General features: G+C 46.0%; 1 protein-coding gene across 7 annotated transcripts in view; it reads left to right on the top strand.

The window, feature by feature from the left end:
• osbpl8 (oxysterol binding protein-like 8) overlaps positions 1–22,270 on the top strand; it is an 87,427-nt gene that overhangs the window by 22,476 nt on the left and 42,681 nt on the right. For 2 of the 7 annotated variants that reach the window (XM_035425916.1, XM_035425918.1), the window contains exons 3-4: positions 10,799–10,883; positions 21,535–21,675. In XM_035425916.1, the coding sequence (XP_035281807.1) occupies positions 10,799–10,883; positions 21,535–21,675 (226 nt within the window). Of the gene's footprint in view, positions 1–6,649; positions 6,887–8,320; positions 8,488–9,559; positions 9,996–10,798; positions 10,884–21,534; positions 21,676–22,270 lie in introns of those variants that run through there. The other 5 variants (XM_035425923.1, XM_035425920.1, XM_035425922.1 and 2 more) reach the window with 5 other exon arrangements.

The raw sequence follows: 22,270 nt of genomic DNA, 5'->3' as shown, positions 1-22,270 counted from the left end.
GCAGTCAAAGGCCATAAATAGCCAGTGACTCTAAACATTCAGAGCCGTTGCAGAGAGAGAAGCGTCCAACAAATTCAAACCCCGATGCAGTCCAAAATAAATCGATGTCCCTCAGCCAGCACACAGATTCCTTGAGGACATCGTGGTTCGTTTGCGACCCCCAGCAGGTGTGCACGCTCGACTTGACGTCACTCCCGCTTCGCTCGATTCCAGGATTTGAACCCGTTCTTCCGGCTTGTTCTTCTGCACATGCCAGTAGGGAATATTTTGAGAGCCAGAAAACAGTACCACATTAATGCCAAGGGGAGTTTTTGGCACAGAGATGACAAATCTTTCCAAATTCGGGAAACAGAAAGCAAAAGAATTTCCACCATTGCAGATATATGCGTCTTCTTTTGGACAATGATTCCAAAAATTGACCATGATTAAATTAGGTAGGTCACCAAGTTTAAACTTTAAACTTTCTTTTAATTTCAGTTTTGTTTCTATTTAATTTACTTGTATCTGCCTACCCCTATTATAAACCATTTCATAAATATGAATAGCCTTCTATTTGTCTCTTTTTTTGTGCAGGTGGTATAACTGCACTTTTATGTGTGAAGGCTGCTTTCGCAACCATTAAAAATAGGTGCTATAATACTATAGCACTTGTGCTCCTGGCACAAGCCTGTGTGGTCTGTTTATCTACTAAAAATGAGCTACTGTACTTCCCAGGCAGAGTGGACAGGTTCATTCCAGTCAGTCATTTTCTCAGGCAATCGCAAACGGGATTAGAATAAGATGAACCCCTCAAGCGGGTTGTAAAAAAAACTTGAATGAATTTCATGCTCCGTCAGTTTTTTTTTGTTTTTTTTTGGAGTCCGTTTTTTTAATATATATTGTTCTTTGTGGGTGTGCGGCAGTACAGCCATTTTAAATCAGGCTACTCTCGGTAGGATCTTGGGAGAGTGTTGGAGCTTTAGCCTTCCTCTCATCTACTTTTTCCCCTTCTGTTCTTGTCGGGTCCGTACCAGGGCAGGGCATATGTATGGAAAAAATGAGACCCTAAATTGATTGCGTACGATGGCGCAAATCGCATACTGAGGCAGAGTCATCAGGTGTTCTCTGATTGTTCCCGCACTGTCCCGTTCGGACGCGGAAGATTAAAGCCTGTGCCGTCATTGCGTAAAAGGCAATCCGAACCGTGCTGGATGCTTAATCTGGAATCGCGTAAAAGTGGCTTTTTTACAGCCCTCCTGGCGAGCAGCGGCGGTGATGGTGGCGGCGGAGGCCAGATAAATGGCAAATCCGGATAAATTTTTTCCACTAATACGCGACCGCCCTCAATAACTCTGCCTATCGGCTTGAGTTATAGCGGCCTTGCCCGAGCTCTGCGATTCTGTCCTCTTGCGTCATCACGGCACGGCAACGCTGAGCTAAAACGCCGTCCTGCTGACGTTCCCCGTCCCTAACGGTTTCCTGTACCGCCGCGGCTGTGCCTGCGGTTCGTTACAAAACGTTCCCTCTTTCATTCATACCGTTTAGTGCTTTTATACTGGGCACAAGCGTAATTAAGGTAATAATTTGTGTATTCGGGTCTGTAATAGCGAGCAGGGAATAATTCCGAATGCTTGCGTACAGAACACAGTGATTACGACCATCATTGTTTATTTTGTAATGATGCTGTTTTTCTCGGCGCTTTCTATGTGGTGGGTTTTTTTTTTTTTTTGGAGAGTTTTAATTTTCTCGCCGTGTTTTGAGAATGGGCGGCGCTGTTCTTGGAGAGGCTCCATTGTAAGAGTGGGTGTAGAGCTCAAGCGTGGGCTTCATGTGGAAATTGTGTAATCCATCGTTTAAAAAAGCAATCATAAGTAGGTCATGCCACCTCATTCTGTGTTTGTTTTTAATTTAACTTAGTTATATATATATTTGCATAAGCTGAGCACGCAAAGTGCAATTCTTTATACCTGTTCCTCTCACCGAGGTGTGTAACTGGTTTTTGTCTGGGCTTAAAATTCCTCAGATGTGGCAATGCCAGTTGAAAATAGTGAGTTAGAGTTTAAAAAAAAAAAAAAAAAAACCTACCAGTATATAAAAATATAAACCAATAAAAATAACATCGCTCAATATATCTTCTGTGTTTATGAAGTTCCCATAACTGCCAAAATAACAAAATGCCAGCCCTAAACAAGTCTTAGTAGGTACTGCCGTGAGAAGATATGCCTGTTGAGACATAAACATTGGAGGTGGTATTTGAATCACCGATTTCCTCTGTCTGTTGCTGCTCAAACCGTCACAAATGGATGCAGGTGCTGACAATACAACTGCAGACAAGGGTTGTTATTTGTCTCAACTTTTCATATTTACACTTGTTTGAGGAGGCCCCATTTAAAGGTCTGCAGCACATTTCATAAACCGTTTATGATAAACGAACAGCCAAAGTTAGAGCTCCCTAAAAAGACATGTTGCGCTTCTAAGAGAATGTACAAAGTGTTTGTTTGGACACAGCATTCATTCGTTAATTAACCTTGTGGGAATCAGTCCCTTTGGTTGATTGATTGATTGGTGTTTATTTTTAATTTAATTTGTCGATATTTAAATGGGGGTACTCACTTAGATTCAAAGCTCATTTACGCAAGAGACCTGCCCCAGAAGGCAGTGTGCAAAACGAACGCAAACAGAAGTACATCAAAACTTTAATTACACAGAGAAGATTCATAACATTTTCCAATTCCTATTGTAAATGTACACAGAAAAACATGGCAACACAGTCAGCACCAGAACAGGGCAAACATCTCGCAGCTGAGCTAACAGTATGTACCCTTAAAAAGCTATTGAGGATAAGCACTCAAAAAAAGCCAATTACCCGTTTGCATTGTGGTCCTCTTATCCACTGACAAAAATAGACAAACAAGCACAACTAATTAAACAACAAAAGCACAGACAGTCCAGTGATAATTGCCTCCCAAGATTTGGTACGTGCTTGATATATACAGTTAATACACTTATTTCTGGAATACGCTGAATGCATTTTCAGGCCTTGTTGGGCTATGGGTCTTATCGTTATGTATAGGATACACACAGATGTATATATTTAAGATAACGGTTGATTATTTTGTATCAAACAGCCCATGGTGCACAACGGTATGCTCTTGGAGCTTGTGTAGTTAGTTGTTGAGCCACTCCCATGGGAGTGTATGGGTGCGGGAGACATGCAGAGCCGGGTAAATCACGTCATTGGGATATTGACCCCCCTGTGAAATCAATCACACGTTACATCTGCATTGTGCTGAGGTGACACAGTTCAGCAGAAGGCATGGATTTGCGGCACGGTTTGGAGGAGGAGGAGGAGGAGGAGGAGGGGGTGGGGGGTGGCAAGCTCTCAGAACCTCTTGACAAACCGTGGAGTTGCCAAGGCTTCAGAGCGTATTAGAGGAGACGGCGCGGAGCCTATCTGCTGTAATTACGCTGAAGTGTGATTCCAACACCCTGCGGAGTGAGGACACGCTGGACAGTGTTATCAAAGATTTTATACAAACGCCATGTCTCGTGTCTCTTCAAAGCCAGACAGAGTACTGGGAAAGGCAGGGAGTCGGTTTAAATGTTGATTTTATCGACCTGTATTTTGATAGCCAAAGCTGTAAAGATAATTTTTTTCCGTATTGTTGTATGGCCCAGAAGCAATATAGCATTGTCCAAAGCAATAAGAACAACGCACTGTAGACCGTTATTTCTGTTCCCGTTATGAACATTTTGCTCTTTTATTTCCCGCCAGTTGCGTTACACTGTAGCCTATTAATATTGCGGTTTAATTAAATCCCGCCGCGTTGCTAGGAAATGAAGGCAACTCTTCACTTGAGTTAGCCGTTGATCGCGCCTTGTCAGCCTCGTTTTAAAAAGAAGGCAGCCAGCTGGAGTTCTCTATTAAAGCGCGGTTCTTTATCTCCGTTAAAATGGCTGGAATTGTTGCGCAAATGAGCTCGGGTTCATTAATGACAGTGTTGGAGAATTGCTTTTGATTGCTGATCTATAACGCTATGTCTCCCCGCAGTTCTAACTCCGCTCTCTCGGTTATTTTTTCCTCCCTGCCACTTGTGAGACCACAAGCGTTTTGTGCCGATGCTAATTCTCTATTCGGTACTTTTGGTATGACAGCCAGTGTTCTGTGCTCTGGTTCTGTGTTTACGTTAGGCCAACTAGGCTACACCAAGCTGACCAGAATTATGCCCTTGTCACCGCATTTGTCTCAACTTGGTCTGCAAGGAAATGTAGCACAAATGATAGTATTTCGGCCAAAGCCCGTTTCCTAATGCATTTTGTCAGCACATTTAATTAAATTAAAAAAAAAAAAAATGTTAGTTGTAACTAAATGCCAAACTCAGTGGCAAGTCAAGTTTGTTGTGCTTATAAGTAGCTCATGAGCTATTGCTGACAATGGCCAGAAACAAACCCATAGAATGTTATATTTTGGCAGATGGACCATAACTGTTGGTTTGAATTTAGTGAATTCTGTAATATTTTTATAGCCGGCTATCATTTTAGTTTATTCAGTCTTCAAGACTGTATGATTTTATGGCATGTATGTTATTTTTTATGATACAAGCTTACATATGGCTGCATAAAACTAGGACTATTTCATCTTTATTATACGCGCTTGCATTGTTAGGTCCCTCTCGTTGCGTTAACACCCTTCATCAGAGCAATAGCTGCCTCTTTTCCCTCTGTGGAGCGGTGTCTAAACATAAAGCGCACCTGTGTGCACCTAACTGACTGGAGAACTTTCCCCTGTGAGATGAGGCCAGGACAGTCCTGCCAGCTAAATCCCCCCCCCCCCCCCCCCCCCCCCACCAGGGGGCGCTATGGCCAGTTGTGTGCCTCCCATGCTGCTAAACACCATCAGCACTGACAGTTACGGTTAGATTCCCACACCAGTCAGTGAGTTGGATTCTACACACTGGTTCCCAGTGTCTTAGCTGGATGAGTCATCGGCCATCTAACATCATTAAACCTGAGTTGGCTGCTTCAGTGTTGTTGCTCTGCTAGGTTGCTATACGGCTGTCTGCTGAATCTCGCTATGCACCAAAAATGTCAAATCCCACTTGGTTATCACTGCAGTGAAAAAAAATACTTTAAACCCATGATGTAAAATATTGCTTAATTATCGGGGAATGATTTCATTTTGTGACTCTGCAACAGCTAAATATATTTCGTGAGCCGAGTAAGTACTTAATTAGAAAATTAGACAGCACGTTTATTTAATTTCCTCAGTTGTGTTTCTCGTAGGGATAAGACTGTTTATTAAGCCATGTCTTTGTTTTATGTGATTTCAAGGCGATGTTTCTTAAGGGCGTGTTTTAATCTGCAAAAAATAAACTTTTTTTTTTTTTTTTTTTTTTTTGGAAAAAGCCATGGGCTTTTGATCGCGTTTTGATCGTGTGCTTCTGACTGAACTCGCGGTCCACCTTCAAAAGTGCGAAGCGCTGTTTGTTCAGGTAAAAAGTCCCTTTGAAATGTGAACAAAGTCCCGTCTGGATAGGCCAGTTCATCTGGCCAGCCCCAGAGAAGAGCAAATAAAGAAAAGCAAGACAACTCTTTCGTCCGTCTCTGATATCAACTTTCCCCTCAAAATCCTCAAACTCTCTTTCTCCCAAAATGGCGGCAGACGGAAGGAGCGATACATGCGCGATACTTCGATCGGCACGTGGCGTCAGTGAGCTGATGCGTGATTGGTGGATGAAACGTGCAGCTGAAGTCAGTAGGCTCTGGCGCCTTCTCGCGACCAATGGATGATGGAATGTCTCTGCTACCACGGCGATGAATGGGTCGTCCCTCAGTCCAGCCTGAATCGATGGTCTCCTTCGGATACGCACACTTTGCTCGGCTCTGGGAACCACATTTGTAGCTGAGAGGCGCACGACACCATGCTCGGCTGGGTCTTTACTGAAACAGTTTAGCTTACCTTGCTCACAGACACACCTGGGATTTGAACCTGCAGCCATCCAATTAGAAGACCAGCTCCCTAACCAGCAACTTGAATGTTAAATAAAGATGCAGGGAAAATAATTATGCCATATGAATGCATTCCACAGAGCGGCTAATTAAAGAAAAAGCTGTTTCCAGGATTATTATTGTTTTATTTTTTTTAGGGCTGGATTCATGCACATAAGTAGTTTCTAGGAACAAAATAAGAGCAACAAAAACAGTGTTAATGAGCCTGAAAAACTGAATGCATGTATGGCTGTAATAATTTTTTTGGTCTTAGTAGGCACAGAGCTTTCTGTTTGGTGTGTTGGTACCGAGGCTTATACAGCATGCATGGTGAACAAGTGAGTTTGTGTGTGTGTGCGCGTGCGTGCGTACATGTGTGTGTGTGTGTTTATGTGTATGAAAGAGAGGGCAAAATGGTCATTGAGAAAAGAAAAGCAAACAAGAAGGGGCGAGAGGGAGGGAGGGCAGGAGAGAGCTAGAGAGAGAGAGACAGAGAGAGAGAGCTAAGAAAGGAGGATGGGTGTGTTTGTGTGAGAACAGTGCTAGTCCACAGCAGTGGGTGTTATGACAGCCTGAGAGCTTGCTTGCTGTCTCTCTCTCTCTCTCTGCCCCCCCCCCCCCCCCCGTCTCCCCTACTCCCTCTCTCTCTGTCTGTCACTCTCTCTTCCCCGACTCTCTCTCTCTCTCCCCCCTCTCTCTGGGATACGGGCTTCGTCGTGTCGAGTCTCGGCCCCCGTAGCGTAGTGGTAGTCGCGGCAGGGCAGGCAGAGGCCAGAGCTCCGCAGACCGTTTCGCTGAGAGGACTTCCTGTAGGGCGGTTCCTTCGACCCCGCACGCCTGTGGGGGTAGGTGTTTTCACCCCGCTCTTAAAGAGACAGTTCCCAGACAAGCGAAAATCTGCAGCTGCTGTGTTCCTCAGGTTAGGCCTACTTTATTTGTTTTTTTTTAAATAATTTGTACTGTATGAATTATAAATTAAGTGTCTGTTCAGTTTCAGATTGCAGTAGATACAGTGTTGCTGTTCCTTCAGCTTTGTATGTGTCAGGTTGTACTTGTAGTTCTTTTGGTTTTTGTTTATTTTTCAGAATTCTATGTCAGTGTTCTAGAACTCCATTTCTTTCAGTTACCAGTAGTGATTGTGACATCAGCATTAGAACGTTCAGTTAAGTTAAGAACATTCAAATCACATGTTTGTTCTCTTGCACTTGAAGGGGTTAATAAATCAATGGATTTGCTCCTCAAGCGTTTTGACGTCCATTCTGTGAGCCCCTCTTGCAGGACGTGGCGCTGTTGGTTTTATGTTTTGGCGTACAGCGTGCGTCTGGGTTGACCGAGCAGTCCGGCTGATTTCAGGCAGCTGCGGGGTTTTTACTGTCCCTGCCGTAATCGTAAAAAGGCGCTCAGAAGGTCAGCTTCTCGGGCCGCCGTGGTCAGAAATCGCCCGAGTTCGACCGCCGAAGCCTGGATTAAATTAACCGGAGACAAGGCTTCTCCCAGCCCAGGGACTACAGCCGAAAAGCAGCTGTGTCCCTGGGCTTGCTTTCTCCTGATCCTGTTGACAAGGGAGGGAATGGAGGGAGAGAGCGATGGAAAGAGCCGGTTGGAGAGCGAGTCTCCAAGTACAGAGCACACGAGCCGCGATCGCACTTGTCGCCTGCTTGCCCCTGCCAGACGCGGACTCCCTACTGTGGAATGAGTGTAAATATTAGCTCTGAGCTGTTGTGCAAATACAGCCACGGGTGCAACGGTCCCCCCCCCCCCCCGCCCCCGTGTCCCTGTGGACGACTAATAGGGTGAGCGTGTTAGCGAGCGAGCCGCATGCAGTACCGTATGCGTAGCGTTAGCAGTATTTGGACGTGTTCTCTGTGCCTTACAGTTCTTCTCGTAGTCTGAGACTCGTTCCAGAAATGAATGTTTGTGCTGTTTGTACAGGCGCTCTGTGTGGAAGCATTTACTCCCCGGGTTTAGAGTTCAGACTGCTGTTTGCCTGAGTGTATTACTGTACGAATTTATTTCCAGACAGCGATGCTATATTTCCTGTGTTTTTGAAGGCGTATAACACCTTTTTTTGGGGTGGGGCTAGTGATCGGGCTTAGATTACAGTTATGTGTTGATGTCTACCTTTTAAATGTGTGTTCCAACAAATTAGTTTCATTTGCAAGACTTGAGAAGGTCAGAGACAGAGAGGACTTGTCATTTTAAGAAGGGTTAAATTAAAAGGGTTCTCATTAAAGCTGTCCATTTGTGTCTGAGTAGGAGGTGTATGACTTCTGCGTTGTGTTTTGATGAGAAAAAAAGGCACGTGTTTGTATTTCCTCTTGATGTGGGAAGTTTTGAGGCTTGCTCAACATATTTGGGCGTGACTTTAAATATGCTATTTCCTATTTCACTGTGAGAACACTCACTATTTAAATGATTTGCTTATTAATCACGAGGCGATTTGTAGAAGACTTTAAGAGAGAAACGTTTTGCAATACTATACAAAATCAATACTGTATGGGCGGCAGTGTAGTTTAATGGGTAAGTAACTGGGCTTGTAACCTGAACGGTCACAGGCTTGATTCCTGAGTAGGTACACTGTCGTTGTACCCTTGAGCAAGGTACTTAACCTGCATTGCTTCACTATATATCCAGCTGTGTAAATGGATGCAATGTAGGCTAAATGCTATGCAATAGTTGTGTAAGTCGCTCTGGATAAGAGTGTCTGCTACATGCCTGTAATGTAATGTAATGTAAAAGTAGAAGCTGTTGGGAGTAAATACGCTGCAAATTTGATATTAGCCTGCGGTGATTATTAGTAGCAAATGTTTCCCAAGGGTGCAAATTTTACAACCTTGTACGGTTTCCGGTGGGTGGTCTGCTTAGCATAGCGAAGGGGAAGGATCGGGGGTCCGTTATGCGTCGAAGGAAGTTATAAAGCCTAACAATTTCCTGTTTCCTTTTTGTCATTTTAAAGAAGTCAGTTTCAAATGTATTGTTGGAGTTTCAGAACGCTGTGACGAAAATGCGTTTCTCTTCGCCATTGTCGCTGTGTGTGAGCAGCGGGTTTCTTCAAACGGGAGCGGTCGGAGGGGGGCCTAATAATCTTTTAGTTTAGCCTAAGCGTCATCCGTTTCTTTTGTTCACGGGTTTTCTGTCTGTTTTTCTTGTTTTGTTTGTCAGGCTCATTGCTGTCTCTGCTTTTCGTATTTACTCTAGCTGTTGAGTCTTTGAGAAACGAGGTCACACCCAGCCGATGTTAAATTCTGGAGTGGTCCCTTGACTGACCAACCTTGAGGATATTTTATACATGTGGATAGGTTCGGCTCGAGTCCTCTGGTTCCAGTTGGGGTATAAACATCATCTGTTTGCGCAGCCAGTTATTTTACCTTTACTTTTGGAAAAAAAAACTTTCTTCAGAAGACTACAGTTGTCCCATGAGCTGGGATTTGAACTGGCAACCCTCCAGTTCGCCTGAGAGTGTGCCACTCTGTTACCGACGCAGCTCTGTGGACATGCTGTCCTTGTTCCGGGGGGGGGGGGACGGGGACGTTCGAGGCTCTCCCCCCTCGCTTAAGCTTGCAGCTCAATCACTCCACACTCCCTGGGTGTTCTCTTCATCTTTCTTACCCATCTTTCAGCGGCTGTGATCCTCTCTTCTTGTGTGGAGAGACGGAGCCTGTCGTCTGCAGCCTGCCTCTGTGACCTCTCCAGTCCTCCCCTCTCTCCAGCGGTGAAACGCGACTCCACTGCTCCCTAATCTATCCTCCCCACTCGCTCCTGTTCTCCGATACCACCGTAGAAAGTGTGCGGGAGACCGCTGTCTCATGCTGTAGCTCTGTGTGCTGTTTCCTGTCTTCCTGGGACTCTTTCCAGCTTGTACTGTACACAGGCTGTACTGTACTGTACATAGATCTTACGTTATTCCGAGGCTGTGCGGTTGTTACTCTGTTATCGACCCCAAAGAAATTGTGTTAAACATTATTTTTTAGTTGGAACTATTTTCTGTGGCGCATGCGACCGGAGACCACTGCATTCACGGAAAGATGGTATGAAAACTGCTGTTTATTTTGTGTAATTATGATTATTCACTATAACATTAGGACATTTACAGCCTCTGGAAACGTAACATTGCTGTGCAGGGCAGGCTGCTTTGGAGGCCCTCATGCCCTAAACGCACTGTTGTAATGCTGGTGTGTAAGTTGTCGGAAACTTCTCTGTAATTTAAAAAATGTGTATTTAAAGTATCTATTGTTGTGGGGAGACATGTGGTGCAGCTTGTATTGCCCCCCCCCCCCCCCAAAAAAAAAAAAAGAAACTTGCTATCTGTGGTTCATATTCAGTCTGGGTTCTCTCTCTGCTTTCTACTCGTCTGAATAAAGAAAAAAAATGAAAGGAGGGGTGCACCTGTCTGCTCTCGTTTTAAAAATAAAGGATGTCCTTCATCGCTGGGCCGATTTAAAAAAAAAAAAAAACGTCCAGTAAAACTGAAATAAAGTTCAAGCCCCCAGAGTAGTGTCCCTTTGAATAGAAACAACTCTGTTGAGTCAATGGGTTTATCATCAATTTCTTAATCATATTTCTCTCAGGGCAGTCTACCCTGAGCGGTGTTTGTTTATTATTACATGCTGTACTAGAATGATCATAACAGGCTCTCTGGACAGAATCTGCAGTTCCGTTTTCTGTCGTCATGGGTCATATTTTGCATAAGTACATACGTCCATCCTGTAAATAACTACTAGTGTTCTCGTGTGGCTTCAATCTGTTTTACACCCAGCAAGCTGTGTTTGTGTCTGGAGGGATTCAGGTCTGTTTAAATGCTGTTATTCCTTTGTTCTTGTGCTTCACACAGGCAGTAAGTCGAGATCGGAGCCTCCCGTTGCATGCTGGGACGCTCTCCATTAGCACGGGGTCCTCCTGCCGGCTGTCCCCACCAGGTGACTACCTGTCATGCCCGGCTGTTGAAACGGCTCTGACACCAGCGGCGTCGCTGCTCTTTACTTTCCACCGTCGCAGTGCTGAGAGGACCGCCCGGCGGGCCGCAGCCCTCTGCGTTAGCCCCAGACGGCAGACGCTAACTCACACGCTAACCTCCTAGCGTCTCTCACTGTCTCACACGCTAACCTCCTAGCGTCTCTCACTGTCTCACACGCTAACCTCCTAGCGTCTCTCACATGCTAACCTCCTAGCGTCTCTCGCTGTCTCACACGCTAACCTCCTAGCGTCTCTCACATGCTAACCTCCTAGCGTCTCTCACTGTCTCACACGCTAACCTCCTAGCGTCTCTCACTGTCTCACACGCTAACCTCCTAGCGTCTCTCACTGTCTCACACGCTAACCTCCTAGCGTCTCTCGCTGTCTCACACGCTAACCTCCTAGCGTCTCTCACATGCTAACCTCCTAGCGTCTCTCGCTGTCTCACACGCTAGCCTCCAAGTGTCTCTCGCTGTCTCACACGCTAGCCTCCAAGCGTCTCTCGCTGTCTCATACGCTAACCTCCTAGCGTCTCTCACTGTCTCACACGCTAACCTCCTAGCGTCTCTCGCTGTCTCATACGCTAACCTCCTAGCGTCTCTCGCTGTCTCACACGCTAACCTCCTAGCGTCTCTCGCTGTCTCACACGCTAACCTCCTAGCGTCTCTCGCTGTCTCACACGCTATCTTCCTAGCATATCTCGCTGTCTCACACGCTAGCCTCCGAGTGTCTCTCGCTGTCTCACACGCTAACCTCCTAGTGTCTCTCGCTGTCTCACACGCTAACCTCCTAGCGCCTCTCGCTGTCTCACACGCTAACCTCCTAGTGTCTCTCGCTGTCTCACATGCTAACCTCCTAGTGTCTCTCGCTGTCTCACACGCTAACCTCCTAGCATATCTCGCTGTCTCGTACGCTAACCTCTTGAGTGTCTTTCGCTCGCTAACCTTCAAGCATCTCTCGCTGTCTTGTACGCTAATCTCCTAGCATCTCTCACTGTTTTGCATTCTGACCCAAAGCTGCCAGAGCAGTTGTATTTGTATAAAAGGTTATTTGTGTATTTTGAGTTGCTTGCTCTACAGCAGCGGAGCAGCTGTCGCTGGTGTGGAGACTGACCTGTGGTCTGACACAAATTTAGATTCAAAGTCACAAACTCATTTGAAGTGGGGTTTTTTAAATATTTTTAAACTGAATGTGGAAAGGTCACTGCCACTGCTGTGTTTATAAATAGTTTGTCGGGCAGTAGGTCAAAGCTTTGATGCGGGTTCGTCCTTCTGCACCTATTAACTGTGAGCTGTGTGAGAACAATGCTGAGACTGTCCCGCTTTTACTAATACTGGTAAGGAAAGATCTTTCACTTCTCCTTCAGCAGTAAAGTTAGGTACTGGAATGAGATATCTGTAGAATTATAGGTGAACACATGTTTTTGTAGATCTGTCTTCAGAATAAGGCTAACTGTTATTCTTCAAAATGAGGTTATCCTTCTGTTTTCAGAATAAGGTTATCTGTTTACACCCTTTAAAACTAGTTTTTAAGTTTTACTGGATGTAATAAAAAAATTTAAAAAAAGCTGTAGCTGCTTTACTTTAGGCTACCCTGTTTTTTTTTTTTTTTTTTTGTCAGTTGGGAATGCCCCTATTTCTGTGCACGTTCACGCTTATCGCTGCAGCCACCCCTGGCACTGTCCACTGGCACTGTCCTGCCAGGCTGTAGGGGCCCACCCCCCCCAGAACAGTAGCTTAGCTGCACAAGCTATCCAGAGGCTCAGCAGTGCCTGAACAAAGCTGTATTTAGATAAGGGTTTATGGGTGAAGTGCTTTATTATTATATTTAAGATCTCTTTGGTGTTATATTTTTACTGGGCATCCGTGTAACCCGAGTACTAGTTACAGATTTAGTTGTAGTTTGAGCCTGTGTCAATAGGAATACACATCTGAAAGTGGACTGGCCTATGTGTTGTATAATAGAATTTTGGCTTAATTAATGAGCAAGATTCATTCATTCATTCTAAAAACTGTTAGTTACCCTCTGGGTCTGTGGTCAACATTTTGTTGATCGGAGGGTGAAAGTCAGGCAGAGAGCGTGCCTCTGCAGTTTAGGTGAGTAGTCCGCAGCCAATCAGTAGTTTTTGGCCTTGGCTCCTGCTCTGGTCTTAATCACTTAATTGCTGCTGCTTCTTGGATGGGAACCTAAATCTCCTGATGTTCCCACTGTTAGTCAGCTGTTTGGGCTAGCTGTTTGGGTTGAAGGGCTTTTTAAAAAAAAAACGTGTAGCTTGTGAATCTCCTGTTCCAGGGGTTGACACTTAGGGGCTTAGTCAAAGGAAAATTAGTAATCTTAATTAAAAGCTGTTCTGTGGGGGGAGGACATATACTTCGAATACTTGACCTTACAGTGTGTTTCAAAAAAGCTGGAGATTCTGATTATGTGAGGCATGTGGACAAGTAGAGTGAACTGAGGTTTAGTCCAACAGTTCTGGATTTATAGTCAGACGTTCGCTCGCGTCAAAAGATCTGCCTGACTCATTACAATGACTTCTGTCCTTGTGTAGAACAAAGCATCAAGATGGACAGTTGAGACATATTTGGGAGCAGTGATTGGTCGGAAATGGAATCAAGGCATTTAGCTGGTTCAGCAGTAAAGCAGTGAAAATGGCTCTGATAAGCTGAAATAGGTTATTACTGGTTGTTATCTTCTGATGGGTAGGGGTATTATGTTTCTGAATATAATTTTTTTTTTCTCCATTAGGTTATTGTTCATGACATTAAGAACATTTTCAATGTGAAAATAGCATTTTGGAGGATATCTGCACCATCCCTTCTACGTGCGTGTTATGCCAATGAATTCTTAAAAAAAAAAGAAAATTGTAGGGACAACACTGGCCCTTTCGCCTTATTGGAAACAAGAAGCTTTGCCCAAATCTCACAGAATCTCCAGGTGTTCGTACTGGGCATAGTAGGCTTATTGCCTGGAATGTGTAGGCCATTTTGGGCTAATTGTGCCCAATTACTCCTAATTGTTCTCTGTTTAAAGGCATGAATGACAGCGATGGACACCAGAGAATTCTGTGTCCGTGTGGGACTGAGGGCTGTGTGCTGTTCTGTCAGATTAACCTTCACCACAGGGCTGTTCTCCGTTTAAATTATCTGCCGTTTGTTCCTAAGTTGTCATTTTATGGAGATTTATGGTCGCTGCTTGAAATTTAATTGCAGTTTCAGGGTGAAAAAAACAGCAGTTTGGTATTTGGAAATTAATCCGTGGGGGGTGGGGGGGGGCAGCATTCAGGCAGTTTGGATGCGTCGATCATTTAACCGTATGGTTTGCACGATTGATGTGTGTGTGCTTGCTTGGTACGCCCAACTAGACACTTTAAATACACGCTTATTACCGAATGCATATTGAGGTTTTTTTTTTTTGTTCACCAGTGTACGGGTGGTGGAGAAAGAACACAAGGTTCCCGTTAGCCATAAGCCATAGCAGACTGAAGAGCACAAGAGCCTGGGGTTGTTTCAGGAGTAAATAGCACGACCCAGGGAAAGTGTCTGGTTGGACGTACTGGCCCTTTATCAGTCTCCCTCATCTGACATTGATCTTGTGCGCGTGGCCCGGCCAACCAAAAGCTTTTGCTGGGGTAGAAGTCTTCTGTTGAGCAGTGAAACGCCTCCTTCGGGCGTCTGTCGAACCTCACGCCGACCGTGAGAGGGAGGGGACACGCTCGCACCCTTTGACAGGGTTGTGTCCTGTGTGTCACATGACCGCCTGGTAATACTGGTCTGAGCTCAGTGTCAGGAACTGATGCCTGCTCTGTTTCTACTGGGGGGGGGGGGGGTGGTGGGGGGTGACCCCTCTGTCACTCCGGCCTGCGATACAGCCCTCAGGGTGTGTGCGGTTGGAAGGGAGAGGAACAGGGAGGGGGGGTTGTTACCTGTGGTATCCATTCTCTTGTGTCAGTTTTGTTCCCTGCAGTCAGTTAGCTCATAGCTACGAGGGGGGGGGGTGTTTAGACTGCAGGTGTACCCGGGCTGAGGAGATCAGAGAGAGATCTCTTCCATAAATGAAGCGTGAAGTAGCACTGCTTAGTGCAGACCACCTCAGCCACAGGTCGTCTTGCCCAAACGTCTCACCATCGATTCTTCTGTGTGTTCTTATTTAACTACAGTTATTCAGTTTCCAGAACCTTTGTGTGACACTGTAAACACAAGCTAATGTTTCTGTGGGTTTGCCCTCTACTGCTCTGTATGGAGCTTGCTGTTTCTGCAGAGGATTCAGCATGTAAACATGGTGAGAAACTGTTAAATTCAGCATGTAAACATGGTGAGGAACTGGATTACATCTATCGATCATTTTGTTATATGTTTGTCCCTCCCCCTGCCCTCCATTGGGGTGGGGATGGGCTCGTTTGCGACTGTAAATCCTGGCAGATCGGGGTCCAGTCTGCAGGCCCTCTGGGGCGGATTGATTGATGGCGAGTGTGGTTACAGTGTGATGGTGTGATTGATTGATGGCGAGTGTGGTTACAGAGACGGGCCGGGGGGGACCGGGGGGTGGTTTATGCTCCGACGCAGAGCAGACCCCCTCTGTTTCGTGACGTGAGCGCCTGGCTCTACCGGACACCGCTTGCGTGGGTGCAGTGATGCATGCTGGGTCGGCGACGCCGCACGCGCACGCACGCGCGCGCACGCACGCGCACGCACGCGCACGCACGCGCACGCACGCGCACAGTCTGACCCATGAGCCTCCCTGCTGCCTCTGAGTGCTGTTTGCAGTGTAAGGGCCCCGCCTGACTGTCAGTAGCAGACGCTCGCTGGCGGTTTTCCAAAGCGCCTGCGTGCTTGAAAGGGAAACACGGTGGGAAGGGGGGGGGGGGGAGGGGGGCACTGTGCTGTTAGCTCTGTTTCGGGTGGAAACGCTGGGAACGTGGTCTCGTACCAAAATCTCATCTGCCATAAATACGTGAGCGTGTACGTCCTGGCAGTGTAAACCCAGCTCTGCTCGCGTGTTCTCTGACTTGTAAAACAAGATGTCTCGTGAAATCATTCCCACGGTTTCTGAGTTCTCGAGGGAGAACGCCGGACATTTTAGAACATCGTAACCAAGGGCCGTTTTCTTAAAAATATTAAAGCCAGTAAACGCGTTTAGCTGGACGCAACAATCTTTTGAAATAGCCGCTAACTGTGCTAATGTGAGCCATGTTTTTTCCCCCCTTTAAGCAGACACAGGCGTTTGAAATGCCTTTACCTTTGGAAAAAAAAAACGAACAAAAAAAAGAAACCGAGATTTTTCTTCCCTTGTTTGAATTTATTATCATAAGCAGCTCTGGACGCCACGTCGTGCATCGTTAATCACGCCTAATTGCCTCGTTAAAATCAACCTCTCGCTCTCCCTCCCTGCTTTTAGCGCATGTTCGCTCGGCGGATAAACGGCGTAGACGTCTGCGGAGAAAAGCATCGGCTCATCAGCACTGCCGATGCTGTGCTTGATTAGTCACGGAGGAAACATCAGTCAGTTTATATCACTTTGCTCGGGTGAAATCTTTCTGCCGAACAAGGACGAGGTGCTGAAAAGCTGGACCGAATGTTGAGTTTGGCTTTTCGTGACTATTGTAGTGTAGTGTAGTTCCTGTGTAATGGGGTCTCCATAGTTATAGGTCTCTCTAGTATAACTGTTTTTTTTTTTTCGTAAGGGTTAAGCGTAAAAGAACGGCGTATAATTGGGCTGTATTAAGTTTTACCGGCTCGTCGTGTGCGTTATGTCATCCTGAAAAAGCGATCACTGCTACTTTTTTTAGACTGCTCTGACAGGTGTCCCAGTTTCGAAACCAAAATGCCCCGAAATACATTTTTTGCAGTCTGTTGGAGAATTTCACAGCTGTTCTTGAAAGGCGTTTAAGGACACAGACAGCATGTCTAAACTCATAATTCTCTGTAGGATATCTCAGCCTTTGTGCTAAAGCGATTTTAACCTGTAAGAGTATTTAATTTGATTGGAATGAGAGCTTGGCCTGGTCCCACACCTCCACATAGGACTCGAGGACAATAGCCCTGCTCCATTTAATTAAACTGAGCAGCTAATCTAGCGCTGCTGTTTAAGCCTTATTAATGAAAGGATAGGGCTGCCTGCCCCTTAGGCCTTAGGCTCACAGTGTCATTGTCGCTGGGGCACAATGCTGGGCCAATGAGAGCTCGGTGGGAGGAGCCAGTGAGGACCCACAGTTCCACACTTGATTAATATGCAATGAGGTGGGCGTGGCCTGCCAGCGCAGAGACCCTGAATCAGGAGTCCAGCTGTTTCATGAATACCCTCTCTCTCCCTCGCTCCATCCCTGTTTCCATCTCTCTCCCTCGCTCCATCCCTGCATACCGAGATCAGAGACCCCCCCCTGCTGATGGAGAGGGTGGGAGGGGTGACTTGGGGGCAGCATCCCACTAAAGGCCAGCCCCACCGGGCAGTGCCCTTTTTACCCCCCCCCCCGCGATATATTACACACGCTGTCCAAGACACTCCTGTTCAGCTCGGAAAATTCCTGGAAATCAGGAATAGGACTTCGTTATCAGGGCTGAATACAGTGTGCAGCATGGAGGCTTTTGATGGTCGGTGGGGAAAGATCAGCTTCTGTGAGGGGGTCGCGTGTGGAGTAAATTTCACTGGTTTTATATTTGCTTGGGTTGTTCTGCAGCCTTGGCTGAGGCTGTATGGTTTCTGAATGACACACGATCTTACTCTGTATGTACGTGTTTGGTTTGTGATGCGCTCTGCCGCTGTGTCTGCGGCGTAGTGAGGGTATATGAAGGTGTGAAGATGTGATGGGCTTGGGCCCGTTTGTCCATCGTCATTCTCTCATTAGTGTGTGAATCTGAACAGGCAGATTAATGAGCTTTAGGGGTGTCTCCTGCCCAGTGCCTATTACACTGTGTACCTCACTGCATGTTGACAGTGTTTATGTGACTGAAAGGCTTGTACTGTCCATAAAATGATTATGAGAGGAACGGTTGATGAACAGTCATGCATGAAACAAATGGATCATTTTTTTCTGGAGCATTTTGTTTTTCACCCCCATGTTTTCTTGATTTTTTTTCCCCATTAATCCCTGGGAACGCACTTGCGTCAGATGTACTGTAACACTCGGACGTTAGCAGGCCATAGACTCTTTATAAATTCTTTGTTACGCCCAACCGAACACTTTCCCTGTGCGTATGTCCCAGATGGCCTTTAGAGTAGAACCGGTGAAAATGCCGGAGAGCCAGGATTCCCGGGGGATGAGTGTGAGTGTGAGAGTCGCTCGGCGTGGGCGTGTTTCCCGCTGGTTTTGCCGGTTGCCGTGACGCTCGGTTGCCGTGATGGGCGGGGCTGGGCCGTGAGACGGACGAACCCGGGGACTATAAATAGACACCTGAGGGCTGGGGCTCCCTCCCCCCCCCCCCCGTCCCGTCCTGTCCCATCCCGTCCCGTCCTGTCCCGTCATTCCACACAGGGGGCCCGGGCTAACACTGGGGGGGACCGAGGGCTGTGTCGGCATGGAAACGGGACCTGGACACCTGCCCGCTGAAGCGCTTCTGCAGAACTTTTTCACCTGCATCACGTGACATGGGTTAGGCCATGTTGTCAAGTTGCCCGACAGGCTTGAAACTGTTACGCAATATATTTACGTTTGCTGTGTACTTGTGCAGCTGGGTATTTACTGGATTGCTGGGTATGTAAAGTATTTACTGGGCATTTATAGAATGGGTACAGAGTAAGTAAGTACATTTCTCCAGGATGTGAAGGCATAGCCTCATCCAGGATACCCTATGCAGGTAACCAGTTTGTTTAAGGTGTACAATGTTTTATTACAATGTGTACAGTGTATTCACCTGCAGTACCAACTGTTTTTTTATTTCCAGTACTGGATGTACTTTTTCCAAACTTGGCATCCCACCTGAGTTTGGAATGTCCAATTCACAAACTGTGTACAAGCGTGCTCATAGTACCCAGAATAAAATTAGATCAGTCTAACACTGCAGTCGGACTATGAGTTTATAACAGTGTGGCGAACAGGTGATCTCTTCTGGGAGAAATGCCCAGTGGGTATATCCATTTGTTAAGTAACTGGAGTGAAACGGGTGGAGTTTGAAAAGCTCAGCTTGTGTTCTCTTAGGCTTGTTTCTTTTTAAAGCCGTTTAGGGAGTTTGTCCACCGCTTATTATATCTGGCCTGGATCTTCGGCAGCACTCGGCCAACTGCAGGCAGAATCGAGGAGACTGGTCTACTTATACTGCCAGCCCTGGTCATTCGAGCCAAAATGGCTGTGTATGCAGTGTCCTGCCCTGCCAGCTCAGGTTGTGTGAGCCAAAATGGCTGTGTAGACAGTGCCCTGCCAGCTCAGGTCATTTGAGCCAAAAATGGTTGTGTATGCTGTGCTCTGCTAGGTCAGGTCGTTTGAGCCAAAATGGCTGCGCATGCTGTGCTCTGCCAGGTTAGGTCATTTAGAGCCAAAAATGGCTGTGTTTGCAATACATTGCCAGCTCAGGTCATTTGAGCCAAGATGGCAGAGGACACTGTGTAACTTCCACACAGGAGCATCTTCTGCATGCCCTTAGCGCCATTTTTTTTAAATGTGTTGCTTTTATTGCGATTCTACCCTTTCATTTTTAACGCACAGTCATTTGCTCGAACATCGTCTCCTAGATCATTTTCATACACTCGCAAAAACATGCATTATTAAATGTGCACTAAAAGTGGTTCGGGCACTAGGCTTGCAAGCCAGATGTTTGCAGGTCTTAATCCATCGTGGGCTGCCGCGATTTCCGCCATTACCAAGTTTAATGTAAATACATGGTAAATATCCTGCTCAGCTTGTGTATAATTTTTAAGCTGGGGGCACTCAGATAAAGTACACTGTGGTTATTTAGTTCATCCGTATGCACAGATAATGTGATCTGTGCTGGATCAGCATAGCTGCAGTGCATTTCAGGGATTACTGGGATTATGCTGAAAAAGGCATTAATTTTCCCAGTGATGCTGATGTATATTCAGTTGGCTTTTCACACCACATGCACACACTCACACGAGCATGCATGAACGCACATACACATACACACACACACACACACATACACACACACAAACACACACCACATACATTCAAAGGACTAGAAATTGAAGTGCTCTGGACTGTAATTGAGTTCATAAGTAAAACACATCAATTTTATAATTAAGAAAACGCGATCTGAAAAAAGTAGAACACAAGAAAAAGGTTCAGTTGCATCTTAAATATATACCACTAGAGGGCAGCATATATCAGGCCTATTCTGAGTGAAGTAAATTCACTCCAAAAAACTAGCCTTTATATATTTTGTGGAATGTTTCAGTTTGTGTTACCTCTTACGCATGTTTTATGTTTGGCAAAAGGAACTGAAAACACGATGAAACTTCAGTGCCTAATAGCAACAAAGGAACTCCGTGGTTCTAAGTTCCTTTTCTAGCGGAAGAGAGACCTCTTGAGGACGAGATGAGTTTTGCGTCACTGAAGGAGCAACCTTCTCTCGCCAGCGCCGCTGTTTCCAGAAAAGAGGCGGGGCCGTCAGTTTGCATTGTCACAGGCGCACTTCTGGTCACGTGGTCTCGGGTGTTAAACGAGAAGTTGAAAAGGCGTGGCAGGTTTAAGCCTAGGGTGCACCGTGAGCTGCCTATAAACCGGAGAATGCAGTGGCAACCTTACACCACCAGAGGGTAGCGTGGGTTTACCTCAGATACAGCGCGCTTCAAAATTATTGGCACCCCTTGGTAAAGATAAGCAGAAAAAGAGGCGGTATAAAATAAACAGTAACAGTAATGCTATGTTTTATGCTCAAAAAATTGGGAAATGAATCCCAAGCAACTGTATTAGTGTAGAAGAATGTAAAGTTTTTTTTTTTTTTTTTAATAATCAATTAATTTAATTTCCTATGGTAGGTGTTAAAATTATTGGCACCCCTGTTTTCTGTGTGTTTTCTCCCTCCCTTCAGAGGGCTAACACTGCTGTGTGGTGTGTAGTGTTTATTAGGTGAGTGTGTCAGAGGAGAGCGTTAGATTTAGCCGCAGCGCTGCTTGCCTGGGTGTGTGAGCTGCTGCAGAGTCACAGTCGCTCATTTCAAACTGGGAAGAAAGAGGGGGCAGGGCTCAGGGGTGATGGACAGCCATTGGCCAAACTGAAGACTTGTATGTACTTGCCTTACCAGTTGAATTTGACACCACTTTGTGTAGTCGTTGCCTTCCAAAGATTACTCATCTCTCATCTTTCGACTTGAAAAACGTACTCATTGTGTTATGACTGCGTGAAACGTTTATGAAAACACGCTAACACAACACCAGTTGTAAACAAAGACACATCTGAGTGGGTAAAGTATTGAATAGGCATGCGGCAAATGAATGAATGAATTCACCACAGCACAGCTTAGCCTAAGAACATTCCGGAGACATCACGGACACCTGTATTCAGACACCTGCCCCAGTTCGGGGAGCAACCTGGTTCAGTTTTTGCGCTGATTAAACAGTAAGTAAATGCTGAATAGATACGCATAAGCGTGTTGTGCAGAATTCCTTCCTGCTGTCTGAGAGAGATGATTCCTAACCTGGCGTATCCTCTGCTCGCCCCCCCAGCTGCCTTAATGCCCGGAGATGACCTGCAACCTTTGACCCCGAGCAGGATGAGTCAGCGGCAAGGGAAGGAGGGGCTAGCCGCTCCCGGCAAGGACCTCCTGAGCAGCCCCTCCCTCAGCTCCGGGGTCAGCTACAGCCACGGTAAGGCCGCGCCGTTACAGGCAGTGTCTGAACTCGGCGCCCCCCTGGTGGCTGGATGTGTGAGCATTGCTTATTTGTCTCTTCGGTCTTTAATAAATAAATAATTCATTAATAACCAAAAGAAGTCAAATCTGAATAAATGTCGGTCGGAAATGAAGGGACTCAAATGTAGGGAGTGCCCGTAAAACAGAGGATTTTGAGCCTGAATAAAAGTTGTGCTTTTTTATTTGAATAAAGTTTCTCATTTATTTTGAACATCACAGTTCTTGGCCCAGGCATCACAGTCACAGTGAATAGCTTGTTATTTTCTGCTCCAGTGCCACTGGGTTTGAAAACAGCTTCACAGATAAAGGCCAGACCTTTCTCTGGACATATTGGATAACTGCTGACAAGGCTCCTCAATTCCTTTTGTGCAATATTATATGATAGATGTCTGTGTAGAACTGATCTGTTGAACATCCTCCACTGGCCGGCCTGGTGCAGTGGTAAAGCTGGAATGAATGGAAACAGTAGTGTAATGGGACATCTTTCAGAGCAGTCACTCAAATGGGTTGGGCGGGTCACAGTCTGAGATATAGTACCAGTTTCAGTGCTG

This window comes from Anguilla anguilla, chromosome 7, assembly GCF_013347855.1.
Source record: "Anguilla anguilla isolate fAngAng1 chromosome 7, fAngAng1.pri, whole genome shotgun sequence".
Taxonomy (NCBI): Eukaryota; Metazoa; Chordata; class Actinopteri; order Anguilliformes; family Anguillidae; genus Anguilla; species Anguilla anguilla.
The sequence above is the reverse complement of the archived record's forward strand: the minus strand, read 5'-3'. Positions and strand labels throughout refer to the sequence as shown.